The sequence below is a fragment of the Pezoporus flaviventris genome, unplaced genomic scaffold (assembly GCF_033815535.1).
Source record: "Pezoporus flaviventris isolate CSIRO_AGI_PZ_B2104156 unplaced genomic scaffold, CSIRO_AGI_Pfla_v1 ptg000154l, whole genome shotgun sequence".
NCBI lineage: Eukaryota > Metazoa > Chordata > Aves > Psittaciformes > Psittacidae > Pezoporus > Pezoporus flaviventris.
In genome coordinates, this window is record NW_026892702.1 from 1,936,582 (window position 1) to 1,958,784 (window position 22,203).

At 50.8% G+C, this 22,203-nt stretch overlaps 1 protein-coding gene across 5 annotated transcripts in view; it reads left to right on the forward strand.

The window, feature by feature from the left end:
* The window catches only part of NSMF (NMDA receptor synaptonuclear signaling and neuronal migration factor), a 45,591-nt gene extending 27,560 nt beyond the window's left edge, over positions 1-18,031 (forward strand). For 3 of the 5 annotated variants that reach the window (XM_061479793.1, XM_061479794.1, XM_061479797.1), the window contains 10 exons: positions 4,340-4,392; positions 6,351-6,440; positions 8,052-8,173; positions 9,572-9,655; positions 11,080-11,113; positions 11,660-11,730; positions 13,024-13,103; positions 14,597-14,699; positions 15,063-15,138; positions 17,257-18,031. In XM_061479793.1, the coding sequence (XP_061335777.1) occupies positions 4,340-4,392; positions 6,351-6,440; positions 8,052-8,173; positions 9,572-9,655; positions 11,080-11,113; positions 11,660-11,730; positions 13,024-13,103; positions 14,597-14,699; positions 15,063-15,138; positions 17,257-17,354 (811 nt within the window). In that variant the 3' untranslated portion in view covers positions 17,355-18,031. The remainder of the gene's footprint in view (positions 1-4,339; positions 4,393-6,350; positions 6,441-8,051; positions 8,174-9,571; positions 9,656-11,079; positions 11,114-11,659; positions 11,731-13,023; positions 13,104-14,596; positions 14,700-15,062; positions 15,139-17,256) is intronic. The other 2 variants (XM_061479795.1, XM_061479796.1) reach the window with 1 other exon arrangement.
* The last annotated feature ends 4,172 nt before the right edge of the window (positions 18,032-22,203 follow it).

Genomic DNA, 22,203 nt, shown 5'->3' on the forward strand with positions numbered 1-22,203 from the left:
CTTAAGCTTCTGAATATAATATACAGGATCTGTGTCTCAGGCAGTAAAAAATGTATATAGAAGAATTAAAGGTGCAATTTCCCCAGTTCTCTCCCAGATACTTTAAATTTGTTTGTGGTTAGATGGATTTCATAGCAGCTTCCAGTGTCTAAAGGGGGCTACAAGGATGCTGGAGAGGGACTATTCGTTAGGGACTGTAGTGACAGAACAAAGGGGAATGGGTTTAAACTTAAACAGGGGAATTTCAGGTTGGATCTAAGGCAGAAGTTCTTCCCTGTGAGGGTGCTGAGGCGCTGGCACAGGGTGCCCAGAAAAGCTGTGGCTGCCCCATCCCTGGCAGTGTTCAAGGCCAGGTTGGACACAGGGGCTTGGAGCAAGCTGCTCTAGGGGAAGGTGTCCCTGCCTGTGGCAGGGGTTGGAGCTGGATGAGCTTTAAGGTCCCTTCCAACACAAACCAATCTATGATTTTATTATTCTATGTGTACTTTACTGTACTGTTGCTGCATCTACAGATGCACTCCAGAAAATCTGACCTAGGCAAAATGTACCCCTCTAGTGACCAGAACTGATTTTTTTCAAGCTTTTCTGAAAAGAACAGAAAGGAAAGAGAAAGGGATTGGTCATCTGGGTATGACAGAAGGGCCCTGGTTTCTTTCTGCTGGCTTCACAGGCACATCATTTAGCCACTGTGGTGATCAGAACTGTTCTGGTTTTCACATGTGCCAAGGCTCGATTATTTTGGCAGCCTGCTAAGATGGATAACACAGTGTATGTGTCATTGGTTAAAAACTGTCATGATCACTTCAGCACTGTTCAAAACAAAGTGGGAGAAAAACATCAGGTTTTCTTAACTGGGAAATTGCCAGGAATTGTTTTCATTAGCAACTTGAGGGTAATGGGGTTTTTTCCCTCAATAATGATGATAAATAAGAATCACAACTGAAGACCCTGTGAAATAGTGTCTTTAAGATTTCACAGGATTTATTAGACAGAGGCGAGTCTTTGTTAGGAAATGGCTTGTTCATGTGGTTTGCAAGTAGGGGAGTAGGAGTTGTATCCCTCAGTGATGCTGTGTAGTCAGGATAGAGGACGGATTGATGGCATCCTTGTGTTGGGTGAACAGTGTGTCCCTTCAACCTGTGGACACTGCAGATCTGGGCAGGATTGAACAGTGGGAGCCCATCTGCATTCATCTTGCTGTAAAAGAGCAGAGGGCAGTGGGCTGTGGGGTTGTGGTTCGTGTTCGGCTCTCCTCCTGGAGGGAGGAGGACCCCAGAGCTTTGGATGTTGTGCAGCAATTCGTGGCTTGGATGTCTTGGAAGCTCAGTTGTCATCACACAGCCCCTCCAGTGCTTGGTCCTGTGTGCCTGGTGCATGGGAGGCTGTTTGTGTGGCACAGCACACGATGGGTGTTGCAGTGACAGTGAGTGATGCCCAGTGGTTTGCTGAAGGACCATTGCAAGGAGGAGCTGAGAACGTGTGAGGTGATGTTGGGAGTTTTCTCGGTCAGCAGTTCTGCCCCTGACCTCTGTCTGAGCAGTAAAAAGGCTTCTATGCAGAGGGTGTGGAATGGGGCTGCTGTGGCTGGGATGGATGCCGTGGAGTTGCATAGGGTCATGTAGAGCCAGTCTGGAGGAGGGCTGTTCAGGAAAGGGAGTCATAAGGAGGTTGTGTCAGTGTAACTTGGGGGATGCTTGTTCATTTGATGGGTGATGAGATCTTGCTGGTGCTCAAGTAACACTGGGTGTTGTGGGTGCAGCTGCAGCCACTAGGCAGGAAGATGGGCAGGTTTATGTACCCTGCTGCTCACAGAGGAGACTGCAGCTCTCCCAGGGCTCCTGTGCCAGTCCTTCTGTGCTAACATGCAAGCAGAGGGGCCTGAGGGCCCATACAGCTGCAGAAAGCCCTCAGAAGGCTCTAGATGACCACAGGATGCCCACAGTAAAAGGCAGTTCCAGGCTTGGGCCTCCTTTCCAAGGTGCTTTTATTCTAGAAGCAACAAGGAGCTAAAAATGGCCTTTGGCCCATTCTCCAAGCATGTAGTGCAGTGGTCAGCTTGAAGCAGCTGGATCCCCTTGAGCTGCTGGAGCAGTGTTTGTGTATCTAGACAGCTTCACTCAGCTGCAGTCGTGGGAGGGAGCAAGTTGTCCAAGCAGCTGGGAGCAGCATCTTCATGGCAAAGGCTGCTTTAACCCCTGCCCCCAAGGTCTGAATAAGCTCCTCTGCAGAGAGGACAGCTGAGCATTCAACAGAAGACTGATCTTTACTCCAGAATGGGCTTTACTCCAAATGCCCAAAGCCCAAAGCAACAGTGGCCTTGGCAATTATGTGGGTGCTCAGTGTCTGTATGATCTCAGGCTCAGTGCCTGGTATGACCTTGGTTTTACAATGCACCATGACAACTTTCATTCTGATAAGCTACATTGTGTGTCTGCGACCTTTCTGTGTAAAGAACGTCCCTGTTTCACTTAAAACATTGTATTTGGGTTTGAATCTATTGTGCAATAAGACAGCCCACATCAGTCATCCCCCTCCCCAGAAGGGCTGTATACAGAGCCAGTCCCTGTGTAGTGAATGGGGCTTCTTCCTGTCTAAAGGGGCAGGTGTCTGATCCACAGCAGTGAATCTTCGTGTACCCAAGCAGGGCTAAAATAAAGCTTTGGGAAACAGCTTTAATAGCCCAGGTGCACGTGGAAATTTGTCATGGAATAATGCTGCTCCCAGCTTCACTGCCCAGCTTTTCCTTCTTGAGCTGCATCCTGATGACAGGATGGGATCCAAAGCCAAGGTGGAGCACAGTGCAGAAGGCTAAATGGGACATGGGTTAAATGTTCTCCCATGAGGGCTGTGTTGATTGAGCTGTACAGGAATGGACATATCCAATGTTTTCTGAACAACATGTCAGTGCTGGAAGTGTCTTCTAGTGTTTGCTGATGTATCTGCATGGTTGTACTGTGTCTTTACTGATACCACTAACCTGTGTGTGAGCCAGACCACTCGTCATGTTACCCCTTTCACCAGCACTGGGCTCTGTTGCTTGGTGTCTGCAGTGTGTGTTGATGGGGCAGAAGGGACCCCAGGAAGGCTCCTGCACTTCAGGCAGGCTGCTGTGCTGGCTGACAGCCCTGGGGCCATGGGGCTGCTCTGCAGGGTGAAGCCACGCAATTAGGCTTCATGGAGGGTGATAGTCCATGTGCTGCCACTTCCCTGTGTCTCTTCTGGTGTCCTGTTTGGTTTCTGTCCTCTTTGGTTCTTGTCTAGGCAAGTGATGAGAAATGGCTTTAACCTGCCAGAGGGAGACTGAGATGAGCTCTTAGGCAGAAGCTCTTCCCTGGGAGGGTGCTGAGGCGCTGGCACAGGGTGCCCAGAGAAGCTGTGGCTGCCCCATCCCTGGCAGTGTTCAAGGCCAGGTTGGACACAGGGGCTTGGAGCAAGCTGCTCTGGTGGAAGGTGTCCCTGCCCATGGCAGGGGTTGGAGCTGGATGAGCCTTAAGGTCCCTTCCAACACAAACCAGGCTGGGATTCTATGAAACCAAGGGAAAGAGGTCCTTTGCACTTGAAGGGACAGCACTGAGTCCCTTTGCCATGGTCGCTCAGGAGTGGCCGGGATGGTCTGTTTTACACAGACCTGACTCTGGGGTGTAGCTGCTCCCCAAGGCTCATCCTCTGGTGGCTTCCTCTGGATCTGTGTACTCTGCAGCCCCACTGAGCTCTACCTGTGAGCCTTAGGCAGGCCCATGAGGACAGCCAGCCCTGCTGACAACCTACAGCCCTGCCTCACAAGGAGGAAGCTGCTTCCATCTTTCCCAGCTCCCTGCCCTGGAGGGCAGTAGGGGCTGCATGGCTGCTAACAGCATAGGGGGGATTTTAGCAGCTGCTGGGAATGTGTTGGGAATGAGCACAGCCAGGAGCGTGGTGTGTGCATGAGCAGGGCAGAGCCTGGGCACCCACCTCCCTGCTGAAGCATGCGTGGAGCACAGGGGAGAGGAGCAGTTACTGCTCTTTATGAGAAGAGGGACCATTGCCAGCATAGGCAGCAGCCAGTGTCTTCAGCAGAGGTAGCGCAGGCATGCTGGTCATAGGAAGGTGAGAGCAGGCTCTGAGAAAGGGACTGCCATGTATTCCAGCCAGGAAGAAATAGCCGTGCTCCTGACAAACACGACCATCCCCAGCACTGAATAGGTGCAGGCTGGGAGCCTGGTCTCAGCTTTCGAATGCCCAGAAGGAAACACACTGTCTTCCCAAGATCACTGTTTCCCTCACAGCTGTTCCCAGCCTGCTGGGCCCAGGTCTTGCTCTGGGTTGCCTTTCTCACAGGTTCTGTTTGGCCTTCTTTCAGGAATTTTCGGAAGCACCTCCGCATGGTGGGGAGCCGAAGGGTTAAAGCACAAAGTAAGTGAGCACTGAACCTGTCAGATGTGGATGTGAGGAGCTGGGGTTGTGCTGGTGGGATATGGGAACTTGCATGCAGATGTGGGTAGAAAGGACCTAGCACTGGGCCAGAGAAAGGTGCTGGTGCCATTTTACAAAGAAGCAGCCAGGTTGTTGCAAGTCTCCAGGACACATGAATGTCTGCAAGCAGCCTGCAGGCTATTTCTGAGGACCCTCTGCTTTGGCCGTGGCTGATCTCCGTGGTGTCAGTGCAAGGAGTGGAAGAACTGCAGCATCCTTGTCGTGTATGTGTGTGGGGTTTGGTGATGACCAGTGCAGGCACTTGTGAGCAGAATCAGAGCTGGGAGTTCTGCGGAGCTGGCGAGGGCTGCCTGGCCTCTTACTCCTCTTCCTGAAGCTGAGGACCAGCTGTGGCTCCTGGGACAGTTGGTGCTCCATGTGCCAAGTGGGCTCGTGGCTTTCTCTCTTCTCCTCCCCTGTCTCACCGCCATCTCCACAGCAGGATGTGGGGGAGAGTTGCTGAGAGGATGGTGGAAGGAAGAAGAGGAACAGGGAAGAAATTGTAGCAAAGGGGAAATAAGGGAGTGTTTAATGCCTCTACTGGGGAAGAAATCACCTGGGATACAGCAGTTCCCTTTCCCTGAGGAAGGCAACACTCCATGACTTGGTTTGGGCAGCTCCCTTATCGTTGTGAAGTGGGCTAAGAATGGTGTAACCTCCTGAGGATTGCTCCAGAAGAGGAAACAGCTCGTTCTTCCCACCTCTGGCCAAGCATCACATACAGACTGCCCACTGCAAAGCACTGCTGAGTTGAATTTGCATCCTTTCCTTTCTCATATGCTGTGGGGGGTGAACAGCAAAGAGCATTGTCCTTCAAAGAGTCTTTATTGGCATCTGAGTTAGCACTGCCTGAAATGAAGAGGGCTTATGTACCCTAGAGCTGTCTGGAAGCTCAGGCATGCCTCTGCCTTGGTAACTCTCGGGTCATGTTTTCAAAGCTTTCTTCATGTGCACAGTAGCTAAATGCCTGGGTTTAAATGAAAGCTGAGGATGGAGATCACCTGAAGAGCTTCCTATGTGATTTGTCTCCCTGGACTCCCACACTTGGACACACTGCAGCAAGGACAGGTTGCTTCTCAGCTGTTATAATGCAGATCTGCAGTCAATTCCTGACATGAGATGCTGTTACTGGACACACTGCAGCAAACTTGCTCTGTCTGCTACCAGAAATAGGTATTAGTGGCTATAAGTGGCTGTTAATCTGGGTGTAATGGCTTTCACAGGGGCTTGCCAAGTCAGATATTGTTGGCAGCTCCCAGGAATTTGCCTGCAGTGCAGCCAGCTGGGCTAAGCTCCCTGGTTCTGCTTGGGAAATGCTGGTACAAACAGTATAATGCCCCTTGGACAAACAAGGAAAGCTGGGGGAGGAGTGCTCACACGAGTGCAGGCAAAACCTGAAGGATTTCCTCTTTTGCAGGAAAGTTTAGAAAGTGGGAGCTTTCCAGAGTCCTCCCATCCCATCTGGTCCAGCTCTAACTGGGATGCATTAGAACATGCAGGGGAAACTGGAGAACTACTGCCTTCTTCTGGTCGTGGAGGTGTCATTAGTTGTTGAGTACGTCCGTGAGGCCCTTTGAGTCAGAGCATTGATACTGGAACACTGGAAAAGTCTTGATTAGACTGAGCTGTGTGCATTTGAGAGAGCATCAAGTGTTCTCTTTTGCTGTGTTCCGTACCCTGTAATGGTCCTGCTCAGGAAGTGAGCACATTACCTTTTGCTGTCCAGAAGGTAGACCCTTGTTTGCTGTGTGGAAAGGCCTCACGTTTGGCGAGTGAAGAACAAGCACAGGGGAGTCCGTGATGTGTGGCTTTGGTGGAAATCTCTGGATGTTTTGTTTGCTGGCAGCAGCAGAGGTGGCTTTGGAGTCTGTTAATGTCCTGCTCTGGTTTTATCCTAGCATTTGCCGAACGGCGTGAGAGGAGCTTCAGCAGGTCCTGGAGTGACCCGACTCCCATCAAAGCCGATTCCTTCCATGACTCTCGAGAAAGTGAGTTCTGAGTCCTTTGAGCTTCCTCCTGTGGCCAAACCTCCAGCTGAGGTGCGGACTGGAGCCCCACTGGAGGAACTCCTCTGTGCTCTTTTGTCCCATCTGTGATCCTTTTAGTTCCATGAGATCTGAGCAAGTACCACTCCGGGTAGATACACTTGTTCATCTGTGTGTGCCTGTATTTATTTGTAGAGCACAACCCATCCAACCTCATGTTACTGTGCAGTTGCCAAAGGATACCCAGGGGGACAGCTGTCTTGCAGCCCTCTGTTCCCATCATCCCATATTTGCCTGGGACCAAAACAACCTACCTGGAAGCACACCAGTCCAAGGCTTTCACCACAGCAGGGCTAACCTGCCTGGCTTCCAGTGCAGAGCCCCTTCTGAGCTCTTTCCTAGGCTGGAATGGCTCAGGAGCACAGCTGCAGCGCTCCATGAGATGGAGCTTTGCTTTCCTGGCCATGCTGGCTGTACGGGTGATAGCCTGGGGCAATCTGATCCTTGTTTGGGCTGTCAGGAATTCCTCTGGGAATCCGCAGTAATGCTCGTGGGGACTGAGATGCTGGTGTGTTAATTCACAGGAGGAAATATCAGCGTCTTCCCACTGTCTTTTTATAAAGGGAACAGCTGTTTTACCCAGCTTTTATTGAAATCCTGTGGGCAAGACACATGGTGGATGTGAGTTTGCCCATGTCGAAATGGGATGTAATGTAAACGAATTTCAGTAATGGAATGGACTCACCTACTAGGTAAGCACGAGGTGCAGCCCTCCTAGAAGACACACACCAGGTTGTAGGGGGAGGTGTAGGTTCAAAACATGACCCGATGGTTCCTCTGCAGTCTGATTCCTCCCCACTCCCTCAGCTAACTCAGAGGCGAATGGAAAAGACATGGTTCAGACAGGCTCCAGGCACTGCCAGGGACACTCTGACACTCGGACATCCCCAAAGGCGCAAACAGGGGCGTCTTGGTTCTCTTTCCTCAGGCCTTGGCTCCAGGGAACCATCTCTGTTTCTAACCTTTAATGGTCAATTATATTCCTTCCAGATTTTTTTTCCCCAGGAGGCTTGAAGGGCAACAGGTAAGGTCAGTTTGGAGAGCAAATTCAAGTGTACTCTTGCAATACTGCTGTTTGCTACGGCTGTCCTCACGCGCTGGGACTTCTCTGCCAGCATCAGTTTGACCAACAAGGCAGAGTTTATAATCACAGAAGACAGTGTCAGAGCAATAATTACAAGGAAACCAGCTTTGAAGTCTGTGGACTTTTGCTCATCAGCTTGGCAATGTTAAAGTGTAGAGTCTGCCTGTGTTCTGTCTCCTCCTCCATTTCTGAAGTGACAGGGTGGCTGTTGTGATTAGCACTTGAAAGCTGAATGTGGTGACTGTGGAGTGATGAACTGTGGAGTGATGTGTGGTACCAGCTCTGTGTGTGCTCTCCTCATTTGTTAAGTGTTTTGTCTGCTCAGGGGCACTAGCCCCAGTGTGGTGTCTGTGGGGGAAGAAAGGAGGGCACAAGGAGGGCTTGTGGCACCTCCTGCAAGGTGGCTGCCACACAGGACCAAGAGGGGAAGGGAGGCTGTTCTGCCCTTGTAATGCACACTGTTCCTGCAGGCCATGACCTTCAGGATTCCTGTGGCACTTTGGATGGCAACTTTGACTTGAACTGGGAAGCAGAAAAGGAACTTGAAGCCGTGGCATGTGATGGAGAAGACTTTATTCCACCAAAAATAATGGTGAGGATTTCAACTCTGCTACCTGTATCTACTCGGGCTGTGTCTGTCCTTTCAGAGCTGCTAAGTTTAGGATCTTCATGAGAAGAGGCAAGTCTTTCATGTAAGTAACTCTTCAGGTGTATATGAGGGTCACTGAGAGATCAGCCAAGACATGGTATTGAGCATCTGTTATTGCTGGGGATGTGTTGAAAGAAAACTGGAAGTGGAAGGACCTGTAGTCCAGCCTGAGATCAGAGCAGGACTGTCACCAACACTGAACTGAGTCAATAACTGGAGATGTGAGTCTCCAGCAGTGCCTCCCTCCTGTTGTTACTTGCCTGGTATGGAGCTCTGTGTTATGATGCTGTCTGCTCTTCTATGATTCCTTGGTGCTCATCTCCCTGCACTCCCTCCTGCTATGCCCTGGGGGATTTGGCACACAGGACCAGATCTTGACACATCCTTTGGCCACATGCACCAGTACTCAGGCAAAGGGATCTCAAGCTTTCAGGGTGGCATTGCCAGTCCAGCAGAGCAGGACTGCATTTGAATGGATCACCAGGAACCCAGAACTTGGGTTTGTTCAGCCCTTGACATCTCCGGTGTGTCTCCCAGGTGGTGCATGTGATGATTACCTCCCTGGACTCTTCAGAACCTTTGCATTACCTGCCAAGTGGCTAAAGCAGTGATGTGCTGTCTAGGAGGGAGGGCTCTGAAGCCAGCCTAAGCTGGAACCCACAAGCCCACCAGCACCGCTGCCTGCTCCACTCTCAAAGTGATGAACAGAGGTGCCTGAAATCACAGCACAGTCAAACTGCCTATGTTCCCATAGTCCTTGTGCTGTGCTTGTGCTGACAGCAGGAGAATCCTCTGGGCTCTCATGCTGCTGGAGCCAGCTGAAGCTTCAGCTGGAGTTGCCAGGCAACCTGCATCTGCCTGACATCCTGTGTCTGCCTGTGCTGATGCTGTTTCATCCCTCGGCTGGTTCCCATTCAGGTATGCAGCCATCCCACCACCAGCCAGATTTGTGTGCCTGTTTGAATGATCCTCTGCAGACCCTGGCACAGAGGAGGGCTGTAGAGAAGTGATCTTTGCCATTTGTGGTGATGCACAAGCTGCTACCTCTGCACACTGGGCTCCACTTTACAAACTGCTGTCTCAGGCTCAGTCCTGCCTGTCAGCAGAGCTGTGTGCTCATCAGCTGGGGCTCGAGGACACTGTGACACATAGCAGGAGTGGGCAGACCTCGGGGTGCTCTGTAGTGGATCAGAGGCTTGGAGGACCTTCCAGAGGGATGCAGACAGGCTGGATGAGCTGGGTAACACCTGAGAGCAACTGAACAGGGCACTGTTACCGTGGCCTTTGTGCTTTTTTACTCCACTGCCTTCTCCTCATGCTGTTTCCTTTCTCCCGTTACAGCTCATTTCCTCCAAGGTGCCCAAAGCAGAGTATGTCCCAACAATTATCCGCAGGGACGATCCCTCTATCATCCCCATTCTCTATGTAAGTGTTTCACTTCTGCTATGGCTTGGATGGGTGGGAGCAGGCTTCACACACAATTATTTAATGGGGGTTTCTTGTCCCTATCCCTGGTTCCTGTTATGGGAATTCTGAAACACTGATATGATTTGGGAAAGCTGTCAGGAAAGGGCTGGGGGTGTGCTGAACCCAGGAGATGCTGCGAGGGCTGGAGCAGCTCTGCTCTGGAGCCAGGCTGAGAGAGCTGGGCTGGGTCAGCCTGGAGAAGAGAAGGCTCCTGAAGGGGAGACCTGAGAGCAGCTCCAGTGCCTAAAGGGGCTGCAGGAAAGCTGGAGAGGGGCTTGGGACAAGGGCCTGTAGGGACAGGCCAAGGGGAATGGCTTTAACCTGCCAGAGGGGAGACTGAGATGAGCTCTTAGGCAGAAGCTCTTCCCTGTGAGGGTGCTGAGGCGCTGGCACAGGGTGCCCAGAGAAGCTGTGGCTGCCCCATCCCTGGCAGTGTTCAAGGCCAGGTTGGACACAGGGGCTTGGAGCAAGCTGCTCTAGTGGAAGGTGTCCCTGCCCATGGCAGGGGTTGGAGCTGGAGGAGCTTTAAGGTCCCTGCCAATACAAACCAGTCTGGGATTCTGTGATTTGGGTCTGGGGTAGCTCGGGGAGGGGAGCTCAGGTCTCAGTGGTAGAGTACGGAGGAGTGGAAATCGCACATGGGGCTGCCAGACTATGGAAGCACAACCAGGGAGCTTGGGAAGATCAACAAGGAAAGGGCAGGACTGAGCACCCAGGCAGAGCTGTGTGTTGCCAGGCTTAGGGCTCCTCCTTCTGTTCATCCTTAGAACCTCGGAGCTCTGCATTGGACCATGAGCCCTGACACTGTACAGTGGTGCAGCCCTGTCAGTCAGAACCTCGGTTTTTCTCTAGGAGCAGGTGTCTGAAGCACCAGCATGGGTCCATGGGTTTCTTTTCCTCATCACTTTATATTAACTGCATTTGAAAGGGATATCCTGATGACCCTGCTGTGCCAGAGACAGATGTGTTGGTACTGTGACTGTTTGTAGCCATCTTAGACACATCTAGAGCCAGAGGCTGGCTACAAAACATGGGCCAAGAGGCAAATAGTCATTGCTGATGCTGACTGCATCTGATGGATGATGTGTGCTGTGGAGTCTGCAGGATTCAGCTTTGAGACTTGGTCTTCATGAACCACTCAGTCTTCAGCTGCTTTACTTAGATGAGGTTTAGGGTGGTTATTACTGTGGTGTGACCAGACACAATCAGTTGATAAAATTGAGCTCTTGGAGCATCCGTTTGGGATGTGTGTGGATTGTGTGCAGTGTTAGAGACTATAATAATGTCATGGGAGCTGTGTACAAGGTTAGAGACTATAATAATGTCGTGGGAGCTGGTGTAATGACAGTAAACCTTGATATGTTTTCTCTCTTGGTTTCCAGGACCATGAACATGCCACCTTTGATGACATCCTTGGTACGTGAGTGTTATTTCCTTAACTCCTGCCCATTGCAGGTGTAACTGATCAACATGTTAGTCACTCCACTGCCCTGTGCCTCAGCTGCCACACGTAAAGGTGCTTTTGTCACCCAGTGACACCTGACAGTGTCAGTGCTGTTGGATGTGCTGCAGTAAGAAAACTTCACTTCTGTGGCCCATGTTCTGTGCCAAGCTCCGAGTTTATGGAAGAGAAGCTGAGGCTCAGGGCAGCAAAGATTCATTGTACCCTTGTAGGTGAAGGGGAGCTTTAGCAGAGGGTCAGCACAACTGGATCTAGTCCAGTGCCATGGTCACTGCAGAGCAGTACCTGGTGCTGCTCTGTCCCTTCTCTGCCCTGGGATGTGTCAGGGTTTCCTGCTTTCCACAGCATGAAAGCGAAGGGTTTGCTTTGTCATCATTGCGAATGTGGGTGCTGAGCACCTCTCGCAGCTCAGCCTCCTGCCTTCAGCACTGACGTGACAAGAAATAAGATTAATTTTGAACTTCCTCCATGGTTCTAATTTCCCAATGTGTTTATTGCAGAGGAAATAGAGAAGAAGCTGAACATCTATCGGAAAGGCTGCAAGATCTGGAAGATGCTGATATTTTGCCAGGTACATGAAAACTGTGAAGGGCCTGGGAGGTTGTCACAAATTTGAGTTCTTCCCTGTGAGGGTGCTGAGGCGCTGGCACAGGGTGCCCAGAGAAGCTGTGGCTGCCCCATCCCTGGCAGTGTTCAAGGCCAGGTTGGACACAGGGGCTTGGAGCAAGCTGCTCTAGTGGAAGGTGTCCCTGCCCGTGGCAGGGGTTGGAGCTGGATGAGCTTTAAGGTCCCTTCCAACCCAAACCAGGCTGGGATTCTGTGACTTTCTACAGGGAAAATTACAAAGAGGAACCAGTGGTCCAGGTTCTGTTACAGTAACTGCACATGGGCAGCTTGCACTTCTCCTTTCCCCAGACACTGAGAAGTGGGGAGTTGCTGTAACAGCAGGAAATAAAGTCTGATTTAGTGTGGTTAAGTCCAGAGCTGGGCTGCTCCTCGGCTGCTTTCAAGGAAACCCATGGAAACCAGCTTTACACAGACCTCGAAATGAGTGCTCCAGAGACAGAACAAGCATTTCCGATGCGATGAGGGTCGTTTCCCTACGCTCAGTGTGGCCGTGGCAGGGTGTGTGTCCCGGAGCAGACCGGCAGATGGCACAGCTCGGCGCTGGAGCCGGGCCTGTGCTGTCAGGGTCCAGGCTTGCCGAGCTGGGTGCAGAGATTCCTGCTGGGTCTGGGGATTTCCTTCCCACGTTTCTTGTTCCTCAGGGTGTTCAGCTTCCCACTTCCCCAGCGGCTGGGCGAGAAACCTTGAAATGAGAAGTTAAGAGCTGGCCTGACTTGAACCCATTTCCACGTGCCCGGTGCTGTGGAATAGCAGGGTCTGCAGCACACTGACCTGGAGATGGTGACTTTTCCTGCTGTTGTACTCAAGCTTTTCGTGCCTGCTACAGCCAAAGTCCAGCTCTTCCTCAGTGACATCTCTCCTGCTAATCCCTGCTTGGCTCAGCCTCTCTCTGCCCACCAAGGCGAGTCCCCTAGAATCCCCAAGCAAAAGGGGCTTTCTTGTCTTCCCTATTCTCTCCAGCCACCCACAATGAACATTTTTGTCTATTATTGTGCCTTTTTAGAATAAGGTGGGCATAGAACAGTAAAAGCCAGAGAATCCAACCCCCAGCACTCTCCCATGTGTGACTCTTTCCCGAGCAAGCCCTGCAGTGCCTGCTATGGAAGACACAGCAGCCGTGCCAGCCTGGCTCTGCTCCCCTGTGGCACAGAGGGCTGTGTAGGACGAGAAACATCCAGGCTTTGTTTCTTCATGGCCTGTGCCCAGTGGTTCATATCTGTCTGTCTGTCTCTTGCAGGGAGGCCCTGGTCACTTATACTTGTTAAAGAACAAAGTTGCCACATTTGCCAAAGTGGAGAAGGAGGAAGATATGATCCTGTGAGTGGCTGCATCACCTTCTGGGCTCACACAGCGTTCTGCTGCTTGGTTTGCTCTGTTTGTAGCACATGCCTGAGCAGGAGAGGGGAGGGGTTGGTCAGCGGAAGATGAGGCTGAGGGGTGACCTAATAGCAGCTTAAAGCTCCTCTGGGGGGGCTGCAAGGACGAGAGGGCTGAGCCTGGCCCTGGAGTGGTGCAGCCCCAGGACAGGTCACCAGGAGATTGATGCTTTTATCTGTGGAACAGAGACTGCCAAAAGGGGTGTGGAAATTTCCTCTCAACGCAGGCTTTGCTGACCAGGACCCCAGGACACATGCCTTGTGCCTCTGTTGCTCAGAAGTGGCTGAGACAGCATTTCTAAGCAGAAATCCAACCGGTCCCCCCCCCACAGCTGCCTCTGGTAACTCCCTCCTGATTGCAGAGGAGATGGAATTTGCCTCTGCAAAGCCTGCTCAAAGTCCAGCACGTTCCTGAGGAGGATTTTCACTACCACCACCCTGTCAGCCAGGGCTGCTGAGGCAGTTTTGCTTCTCCTTGCAGAGAGTTAAGCTTTGTCTGTTTTGCTGCCTGCTCGTTTGTGCTGGCTCAAACTCACCTCGTTGTGGGGGAGAGGATGTACACCAACCTGTTCTGCACAACTTGTTGGCGTGAGAACTGGCTATTAAAATCTACATCTGTTCAGTGCTCTCATGCTCTGGCACAAGCACTGACAATAAAATTCTTCAGCATGTGTTTGTGTACACGCTTCTGAACACAGGCCAGGCATGGCTGGTCCAGAGCTGGTCACAGCTGAAAACTTGGATGTGACTATCTCCACCTAACCTCTATGTCCCTGGGAGGCAGTCCTGAGGAAAGCAATCTGATCACAGAGAGCTTCAGGGCCCACCAGAAGCCTGCCCTGATCCCCTGCCCATGGGAGGTGGTTGTTCTGTCCCCTAGGCACAGTGTGTGTGGTCAGTAGTCCCAAAAGGTAAACTGGGTCTGACTGGTGAGCAGCACCAAGCACTGGGTGGTTTGCTGGTGTCTCTAGCAATGTTGGAGAACAACCTCTCCAGCTGTTCTCTGTTGATTTTGTGCCCTGCAAATGAACCAGTGCACTGATACCACTCATCCTTAGAAAGGGTAATTGATAGAAATGTGAGAGAAAAATGGAGGGAACTACTACAAGAGGAGAATGCTCAATGAATGGCAGTCTGAAAGCACTCCTGGTGGACTTGGCTCCCTTCTCTTCACCCTGGAGCTTCCTTGGCTCAATGGGCTGCTCCTTCTTCCCTACCACATGACTGGGACCTGCTCCTTGGACCCTTGCTTGGCCCCTGTGTTTCCTTGTCTAAGAAACCACGGCTCTTCCTGAGCAGGCTGTTCCTCAGGCCACAAGCCTCAGGTCCCTCCCGAGCTGTGTGTGCATGTCGTTGTGATTGATTACTCATGAGGAGATGGGGGGGGTTGCTTTGCTTTAAATTATATATTCTGTTTTTTCCTGTTTCTTCCAGCTTCTGGAAGAGGTTGAGCCGGCTGATGAGTAAAGTCAATCCTGAACCAAATATCATTCACATCATGGGCTGCTATGTTCTTGGAAACCCCAATGGGGAGAAGGTAAGAGCTTCCTGGGAGTGTCTGGTGAGTAGCACCAAGCCAAACAGCTACACTGTGAAGTCTAAACCTTCCTCTTCTGCTGTGTGGGAACATGCTGCCATCCTGTCCTATGAGAGGCTGTGAATGGGTGAAGTGCCCTATGGATTGTGCCTTCCCCAGAGGGCAGGGGAGGAATAAGTGACAAATACTGAAGCCTTTGAGGAGAACAGTAGTTCAAAGCACTTTATTTACTGGTGAGCTAGATGTTTTAAAGAACAGGGATGGGAGGTTTTCTTGAGGTAGGGAACAATGATGGGCAGTTCTGGGTGTCCTGGAGTTCATTTTTGTTTTCAGCTGCTAACCCCCAGTATCTTTTCCTTTCAGCTATTTCAGAATCTGAAAAACTTAATGAATCCTTATAGGGTTGCCTTCGAGTCTCCACTTGAACTATCAGCTCAAGGTAACTTATTTTCTGTACAAAGACACACACCATCCTCATCAGGCTGTCCCATTCAGAGGGCCTCTGCTTCAAAAAGCCATTCTGAGCTCCCTTCAGCCCTGCCATAGTCTTGCTTTTGCTTGTTCCTTGTGCAGTTCAGTGGCTGAACCTGGTTTTCCCCTTGCAATTGCTCCATGATCACATTTCATCTGTTTTGTTGGCTGCACAACCCTCTCTCAGGCCACGGGCAGTGGCAAAGCAGCCTAAAGAGTAGTCAGCTTTCCAGGCTCAGTTTAGGAGATCTGTCATGTACTGGGGCATGTGAAGACCATGGCAGAAATGCAAGTGGGAGCAGAAGCTTTTCTGTAACCAAGTGTGCAGGATTCTCTTCTGCAGGGCTCAAACCACTGGTACTGAGTGAGTTGTGTCATCAGCAAGCACTGGGCTGGAGCCATTCTGCATCTCAGTCTGCTTTGCCTTGCTTTTTTTAATGTTTTTTGCCTGTAGTTCAGGATATTTCAAGGGCTAAAGAATCCTTCCTGTTCTTTGGTCAATGTAATTATGGGTGCAGTTTCTGAAGCGACATTCTGTTTGCCCTTATTTTACCTTAGCTGTAATCCTTAGTACATTGACCTCTAAGAAGATAAGAACATGCAGCATTAGGCTGTAAGCACTGTGGAGACTTCCTCTGCTGCTCACACTCGCATCAGCACTTGATGGGTTATTCCTGACTCCACTCACTGTCACAGGACCATAGAGGAGCTGCGCACATTCATGCTGCACAAAGCTGTCTGTGTCCTGTCGAGATTTGGACCCCACTTTACAGAGTGTTTGCATAGATCCCATAGCAAACATGCTGGAGCACCTCTCTTATGAAGAGAGGCTGAGACGGCTGGGCTTGTTCAGCCTGGAGAAGAGAAGGCTCCTTAAGGGGAGACCTTAGAGCAGCTCCAGTGCCTGAAGGGGCTCCGGAAAACCTGGAGAGGGGCTTGGGACAAGGGCCTGTAGGGACAGGCCAAGGGGAATGGCTTTAACCTGCCAGAGGGGAGACTGAGCTGAGCTCTTAGGCAGAAGCTCTTCCCTGGGAGGGTGCTGAGGCGCTGGCACAGGGTGCCCAGAGAAGCTGTGGCTGCCCCATCCCTGGCAGTGTATTCAAGGATTTTATGTGTGCCCAGAAGCAACTTGCGGGGCAGTTCCTGGGTTTCTGTGCAGCTTGGCAGGCGAGGCAGTAGGTTCTGTGTGCATACATTTAAGCAGTTAATCTTTGAAGAGGCTGGGCTGGAGAATATGCCTGAATTTATGCCCTTGATCAATCTGGGACGTGCTAATACAGCACCGGCTGTAATCCTTTGCAAAGTCATCTGAAATTAATCTTAATCAGGCCTCAGAAGCGAAAATCCCATCCTTAAGCCCTGTCTCAGAGGCTGTTTGCCCTTGGGTTGTCAAAGGCACTCACTGCCTCCTGTGCATGGTCTTGGGTCTGTAATGGCCTGTGAGACCTCCACCTTCCGTCAGAGGTGCCAGTGCACACAGCTTGCATTAGTGTGTTCCGTTGAGCTCCTTGCTGTGAGAAGGCACAGCTTTGCAGGACAGGGGCAGCTGTAAGTGTTCATTTATAAACCAAAGCACCCATTTTTAGTTTGAATTTTCAAGTTACTTGTTTTTAAAGTTTCCCACAAATCTTTACAAGGAGTTAATTCTGGCTTTGTGATGTCCTGAAGTCCCTGGGCTGGGTAGCCTCACGCATGCTGTTGGAGCTGTGGTCTGGTGGCAGGGGGTTGGAACTAGATGATCTTAAAGTCCTTTCCATCCCAAACCAATCTGTAATTCTGTGATAGTCCACAGCCCCCTTCCACAGGCTCCTTCTGCAGTTAGTGCGGAGAGGTCAAAGTCTGGAGGCAGATTCTGTGCTCAGTTCCCAGCTCAGACAAACCCTGCCAGGGGATTTAAGGAGCCTTTCATGGTTTGAGTTCTACAATGATGTTTGCTGCTCATGGGCACCTTCCCATGCTTTGGGCAGGTGCTCGGTGTACTCACCAATGAAGCATGTGGATGGGTTCTCCTGTGCCCCTGCCTATAGGTGGCTAGGGTGGTTTTGCTGCTGCAGGGTGTAACCCCTCCGCTTCATTTCACTCCTAGGTAAGCAAATGATTGAGACTTACTTTGACTTCCGCCTTTACCGCCTCTGGAAGACCCGCCAGCACTCTAAACTATTGGATTACGATGACATTTTATGAGCTGGAGAAGACTTTGCAAGAGGAAGTTGATCACTGGTGTCCAGGAAGTCGTGCTGATTGCAGAGAGACTTTTTTATTGGCACGGGGAGCCCTTCAAAGCCCTATGGGAGGCAGCAGTGCTAAAGGGAGGGAAGAAGGAGCCCTCGGAAGTGTGTTGGGAGGAAAGTCTCCTGGGTCAAGAGAGACTGGAGGGAAAGGGTTTGACACCTCACTCGCCTCAGGTCAGAGCCATGGTGTCTCAGGAGGAGCTGTGTGCAACGAGGACAGGATGGAGTTCCTAGCAGAACTGAGCTGTTTTGGGTCAGAATGGGCCAGATTTGATTCCAGGTCCTTTTAAAGACTTTTGAAGCTCAGGTTTTCTTACAAAAAATTAAAATCAAATCACTTACCCATGCACTACACTGAAGAAGTGACCAGAGCACAGAGGAAGGAGGGTTTGTACTGATGGCACCTTCTGTGCAGGGGATGTTGGAGAGCAAGGACTGCTACACCTACTCCTGCAAGCTTAGAGCAAGACGATCCAGTTTCCATGTGAATATATACTGGAAGATAGAATTGAAACCTATCTCTTTTTGGTTTTGTTTAATAGAAATTAAGAAGTGCAATTTTTATAGCAAGGGGGGGTAGAATCCCTCCCAATATTTAATTAGTTAAAAATAACACACCAGTAACCAATAGATGAGGTATTTTTTTGGTCTGCTTGAAAATATATTCAGAATGGTAATATATCTTCTGTAGACATATTTAATCACCAGCAAACATGGATTTAAGGTAACTTAGCAGACCCTGCATGTCTGCTGCATTGATTAAGCCGGTTTGGTTCCTTACTTTCAGAGTAGCTGTGTTGCACTCATTGTGTGTGCTCTCACGAATGTATAGTTCTCCTCCAAGTAGACACAAGTTTGTTACTTTCTATTTTGCTGCTTGCAAAACTACGGGACTTGAGTTTTGCTGAAATACTTTAGGTTAGAAACACAGAACCTGGCTGAGAAGCCTCGGTTGGGTTCACTATGGTATCAAACTGAATTAGAAATTAATAGCCATGGTAATTAACTTGTTCATGCTGGTGTTTTGCTGTGTGTTGAGACGAGTTCTCCTCCTAGCCCGCGGTGTGGAGCGGCGCAGTTCCGCGACCACCAGAGACCCTCCACGGAGACTGAAGAGATGCCTGTGGAGGAGCACAGCCTGGGTTTGTAGCACGAGTTTGGACCTTCCCTCTGTTCACTTGATTGCCACTTGTTTGTGCATCAACCACCTTTTTCCCCCTTCTAAACAGACCTGTTGAATGGTCTGAGCTGCTCACATCCCATCCGGTGTAGGACAGAGGAAGCCCAGAGCTGTGTCGAGCAGCTGGGTTTGGGAACTCAGGCTCCTGCTTGGCATGTGAGGGTATATTTGAGACTATATTGACTCTTTGTTTCAGTCAGGGGGTTGCTTTTTGGTTTGGGAAGGGTTTGTTGATCTTGTACTCTCCCGTTCAGAGGGTAAATACTGCTCAGAGCCTGTGTAGGTCTCTCTGGCAGTTCTGCGAGGTGATACATTACTGCTTTTCTAAGTCATACACACTGGAGCAGTAACTGGGAAGGGTTACCTTGATATCCTGATCTCCTGCTCTCTAAAATTAGTTGTGGAGGACAATATATGTACAAATCTAAATACTTAACAAAGAGAACTAGCTGTTCTGACCTGTAGAGTACTCCTTCCCCCTTGCTGTGGGTGTGAGTGTGGGGAGCAGGCGTCCGGCTGGAACTGCTCAACCCTTTACACTACAGCAGTTTTATAGCAGAACTTTTGGAGAAATAATGTACATACAGTAAGGAGAGGAACAGCTGAAGAGAGATGGTTTAAAGTCATTGAAAGCAACACATTGAAACAAATAGGTGCAGGCTATTGTTGTACCCTAGGGGGGACCTCTTTGGGGTGGTTTGGTAGCCACGGCTCATCCCTGGCTGGACCCTTGCCCTCTTCATGTTGTCCAGACGTGTAGTGAAGGGGATAATGGGCCCCAGTCTGTAGCTTTTGGAGGGAAATGCCAGGTATAAGAAAGAAAACACAACTGAGGCCAGTTCTGTTCTGTAGGATGGCAGCTTCCACCAGCTGTGCTGGGAGAGGTGGGAGCTGGAGGTGCGATGACAGCAGGAAGTCGTGTGTGATGTGGAGAAGGCAACAGCAGCAGCAGGTTAAAATGCTGACACAAACCCCTCTCCCTTTCTGCCCCTTTGGTCATGCTCCTAACTGGGGGCAAAATGTTCTTTCTCCTTGCTAAACTAAACCCCCAATCTAGTGAACTTGGTAGCATGAATGTAGCATTGTGGAACTATTGAAAACCTTTAACTCCGAAAGGGCCCGTTTCTGTATCCACTTGAGTGATTTCTCTGTACAACTATTGTATATCTATCCTCATTGACCACTTGTAGAAGTAGGGGTGCAAAGTAGCAAGGTAGCTTGTACAGTTGCATAACTTCTGTAGGAAGATGTGTGTTTGAATGACCATTATGGACTGTTGTAGTGGTGCAGTTGACTGTAGTGTAGTGTAATGACACCGACGAATGCGTTTCTCTCCAAAGATCTATATTCCTCAGTTTGTGATGTTTATGACATGAGTGTGTTATTCCCTTTGTGGTGTTTGACTAAAGAGATGAAATGCTCTAAAAGCTGTGACTGGAAAGACAACAGACTTTTGATGTTTCAAGTCCTTTGTGCAAACGGCGTCGTTGAAGTTACCCATTTCTGAAAGCAGAAAACCAGTTTCTTCCCCTTCTTTACCCGCTTGGATTTGGCCAGTGGCTGCTGGGAGCGGAAGGGACCAGCAGAGGAGAGGATACAAAAAAATACATCATTATTTAAACTTAATAGAGCCTGGAACTTCCCCCATTGAAGCAGCTGGTGAAGGATGACTCGGGGTGTGCTCAGCACGGTCCCAGCCATGACATCCCCTCCACAGACACTGAGGCCCCTTCCTCGCACCCCAGGAGCGATGGCTGCTGGGCACACAGGACAATCTCTTGTTCCACTTCTGCACCCAGCTTTCTGCTGCCTGCTCTCGGGGTGTGTCTGGGGGAAGCTCTGAAACCGGTTTGTTCACACACACCTGGTAATTGCAGCTGACCTGGCTCGGTGGAGCTCGCCTCTCAGGGTAACTGGAGCGAGTGGTCATGGTGTGGCTGAGCTCCAGCCCTGTGGCACCGTTAGGCTCAGCCCCACCGTGGGGAACTGCTCCTGCAGGTCTTGTATGGGCTGGATTTGTGCTTAGCAATGGGAACACCTGGTTAACCCTGGAGAGAAGTGGATCAAACTGGGATAGCTAAACTGAGTGCCAGCCCAACCATGCTGGCAGTTTCTGCTGCTCTTGCTATGAGACAGTACTGAATGTCAACAGTCTGCTGGTTGTGTTATGGCCTGGGCTGGGATTGTCGCCTCCAGGAGAGGAGAAAGGTGGGCAGCAAGTGCATCCACCAGTCTGGTCTGCAGCTCCTCAGCCTAGCTCATGTGCTGGGAGCAGCACCTGATCCTCTGCTGCCTGCAGAGAATGTTCACCCAGCTGTAGAGGCTTGGGGGCGGTGGTGGTGTCTTCTTGAATGTGGCTTTAGTCTTCTACAGGGTTTTCCAGGGAGGCTTTCCTCTTTTCCTCTTGTTTGGCTGGGAAGGAAAGGGAAGAAGAAAATTCAGATTACCCAAAGGACACAGAAATGGGTAGAAAATTGAGCTAAAGCGTTTTGCACCTCTCCTCGTGCTGCAGCCACCAACTTCCCTTCGCAGCCCACCTCCTGGGCTGGGAAACGGATGAGTGAGCAGATAATCCCTTCCTGCATTGAAAAACTGGAAAACAAACCCAGTAAGTCCTTGTAGCTCTTAACAAAACATCTGACTGGGAAAGGCAACCATCCTGCTGCGCCAGGACTCCGCTGCGTGCACCCAGGGGAGCTTCTGCCTCCTAGCGCCCCCAGAGCCACCTGAGCCACATCCCATGGACCACAGTGGGCTCTGCTTTGCCTCTGCAGAGGGGCCTGTGGAAGTGGGCTTGTTCTTTGTTTCTCAGCTTGGATCTCGTGCCTGGAGCTCAGCACAGGGCTCCTCCTGCTCCCAGGGCTTCTGGAGTGCACGTGTGTGTGTGTGTGCATGTTGTCCCTTCACGAACAGGCTCCTTCCTGCGGTCTGGGGGAGATGGTCCCCCTCGACTGTCCCCACGTACTCTGCCATGTGCAGGAAAGCGTGGGGCAGCGTTGCCATTGTCCGTGCTGTGTTAGCATCTCACTGCCTCCTGGCACTCATCCATTGCACAAATAGCTGCTGCTGTTCGGGGATGTGACTGCGCTGGTGACCTGTGGCTGAGAGTTCCTGTTCCCAAGGCTGTGCTGGCAGAGTGACTGCAAACACTGCTTCGTCACCTTTGGACAACACAAGTGGGGTCACTTGAAAGAATGGAAAATGCTGTTTTCAAACCACCAGCCTGGCAGGATCTGGAAATGGGAGCGTGTCCTTCATCCCACCCACACTGGAGCGGAACAACAGGCTCGCACTGCCCTCTGTGTATGTGTAAACAGCAACCCATCAAAACCCAGGTTGAGTCACGCTTACACGTAGCTAATGCATTGGTCCAGGATAAGGTATGGTAGTGTATGACTAAAAATCCCTTTGTGGCCCATGGTGGTTGGTGTGCGCTGCCGGAAGCTCGCATCAGAGGATGTGCTGTGTCGTGCCACCCTTGCTGAGCGATGGGACACAGCTCTGCGGCTACGCGTGAAGCTGAATCACTCCGTGCTCTGTGCTCCTGTGGCTGAGGATAGACAGCCCTTCCCAAAGGATGCCATGCAGATATCCCTGTATCCTCCCAAGGGATAGCCAGTGG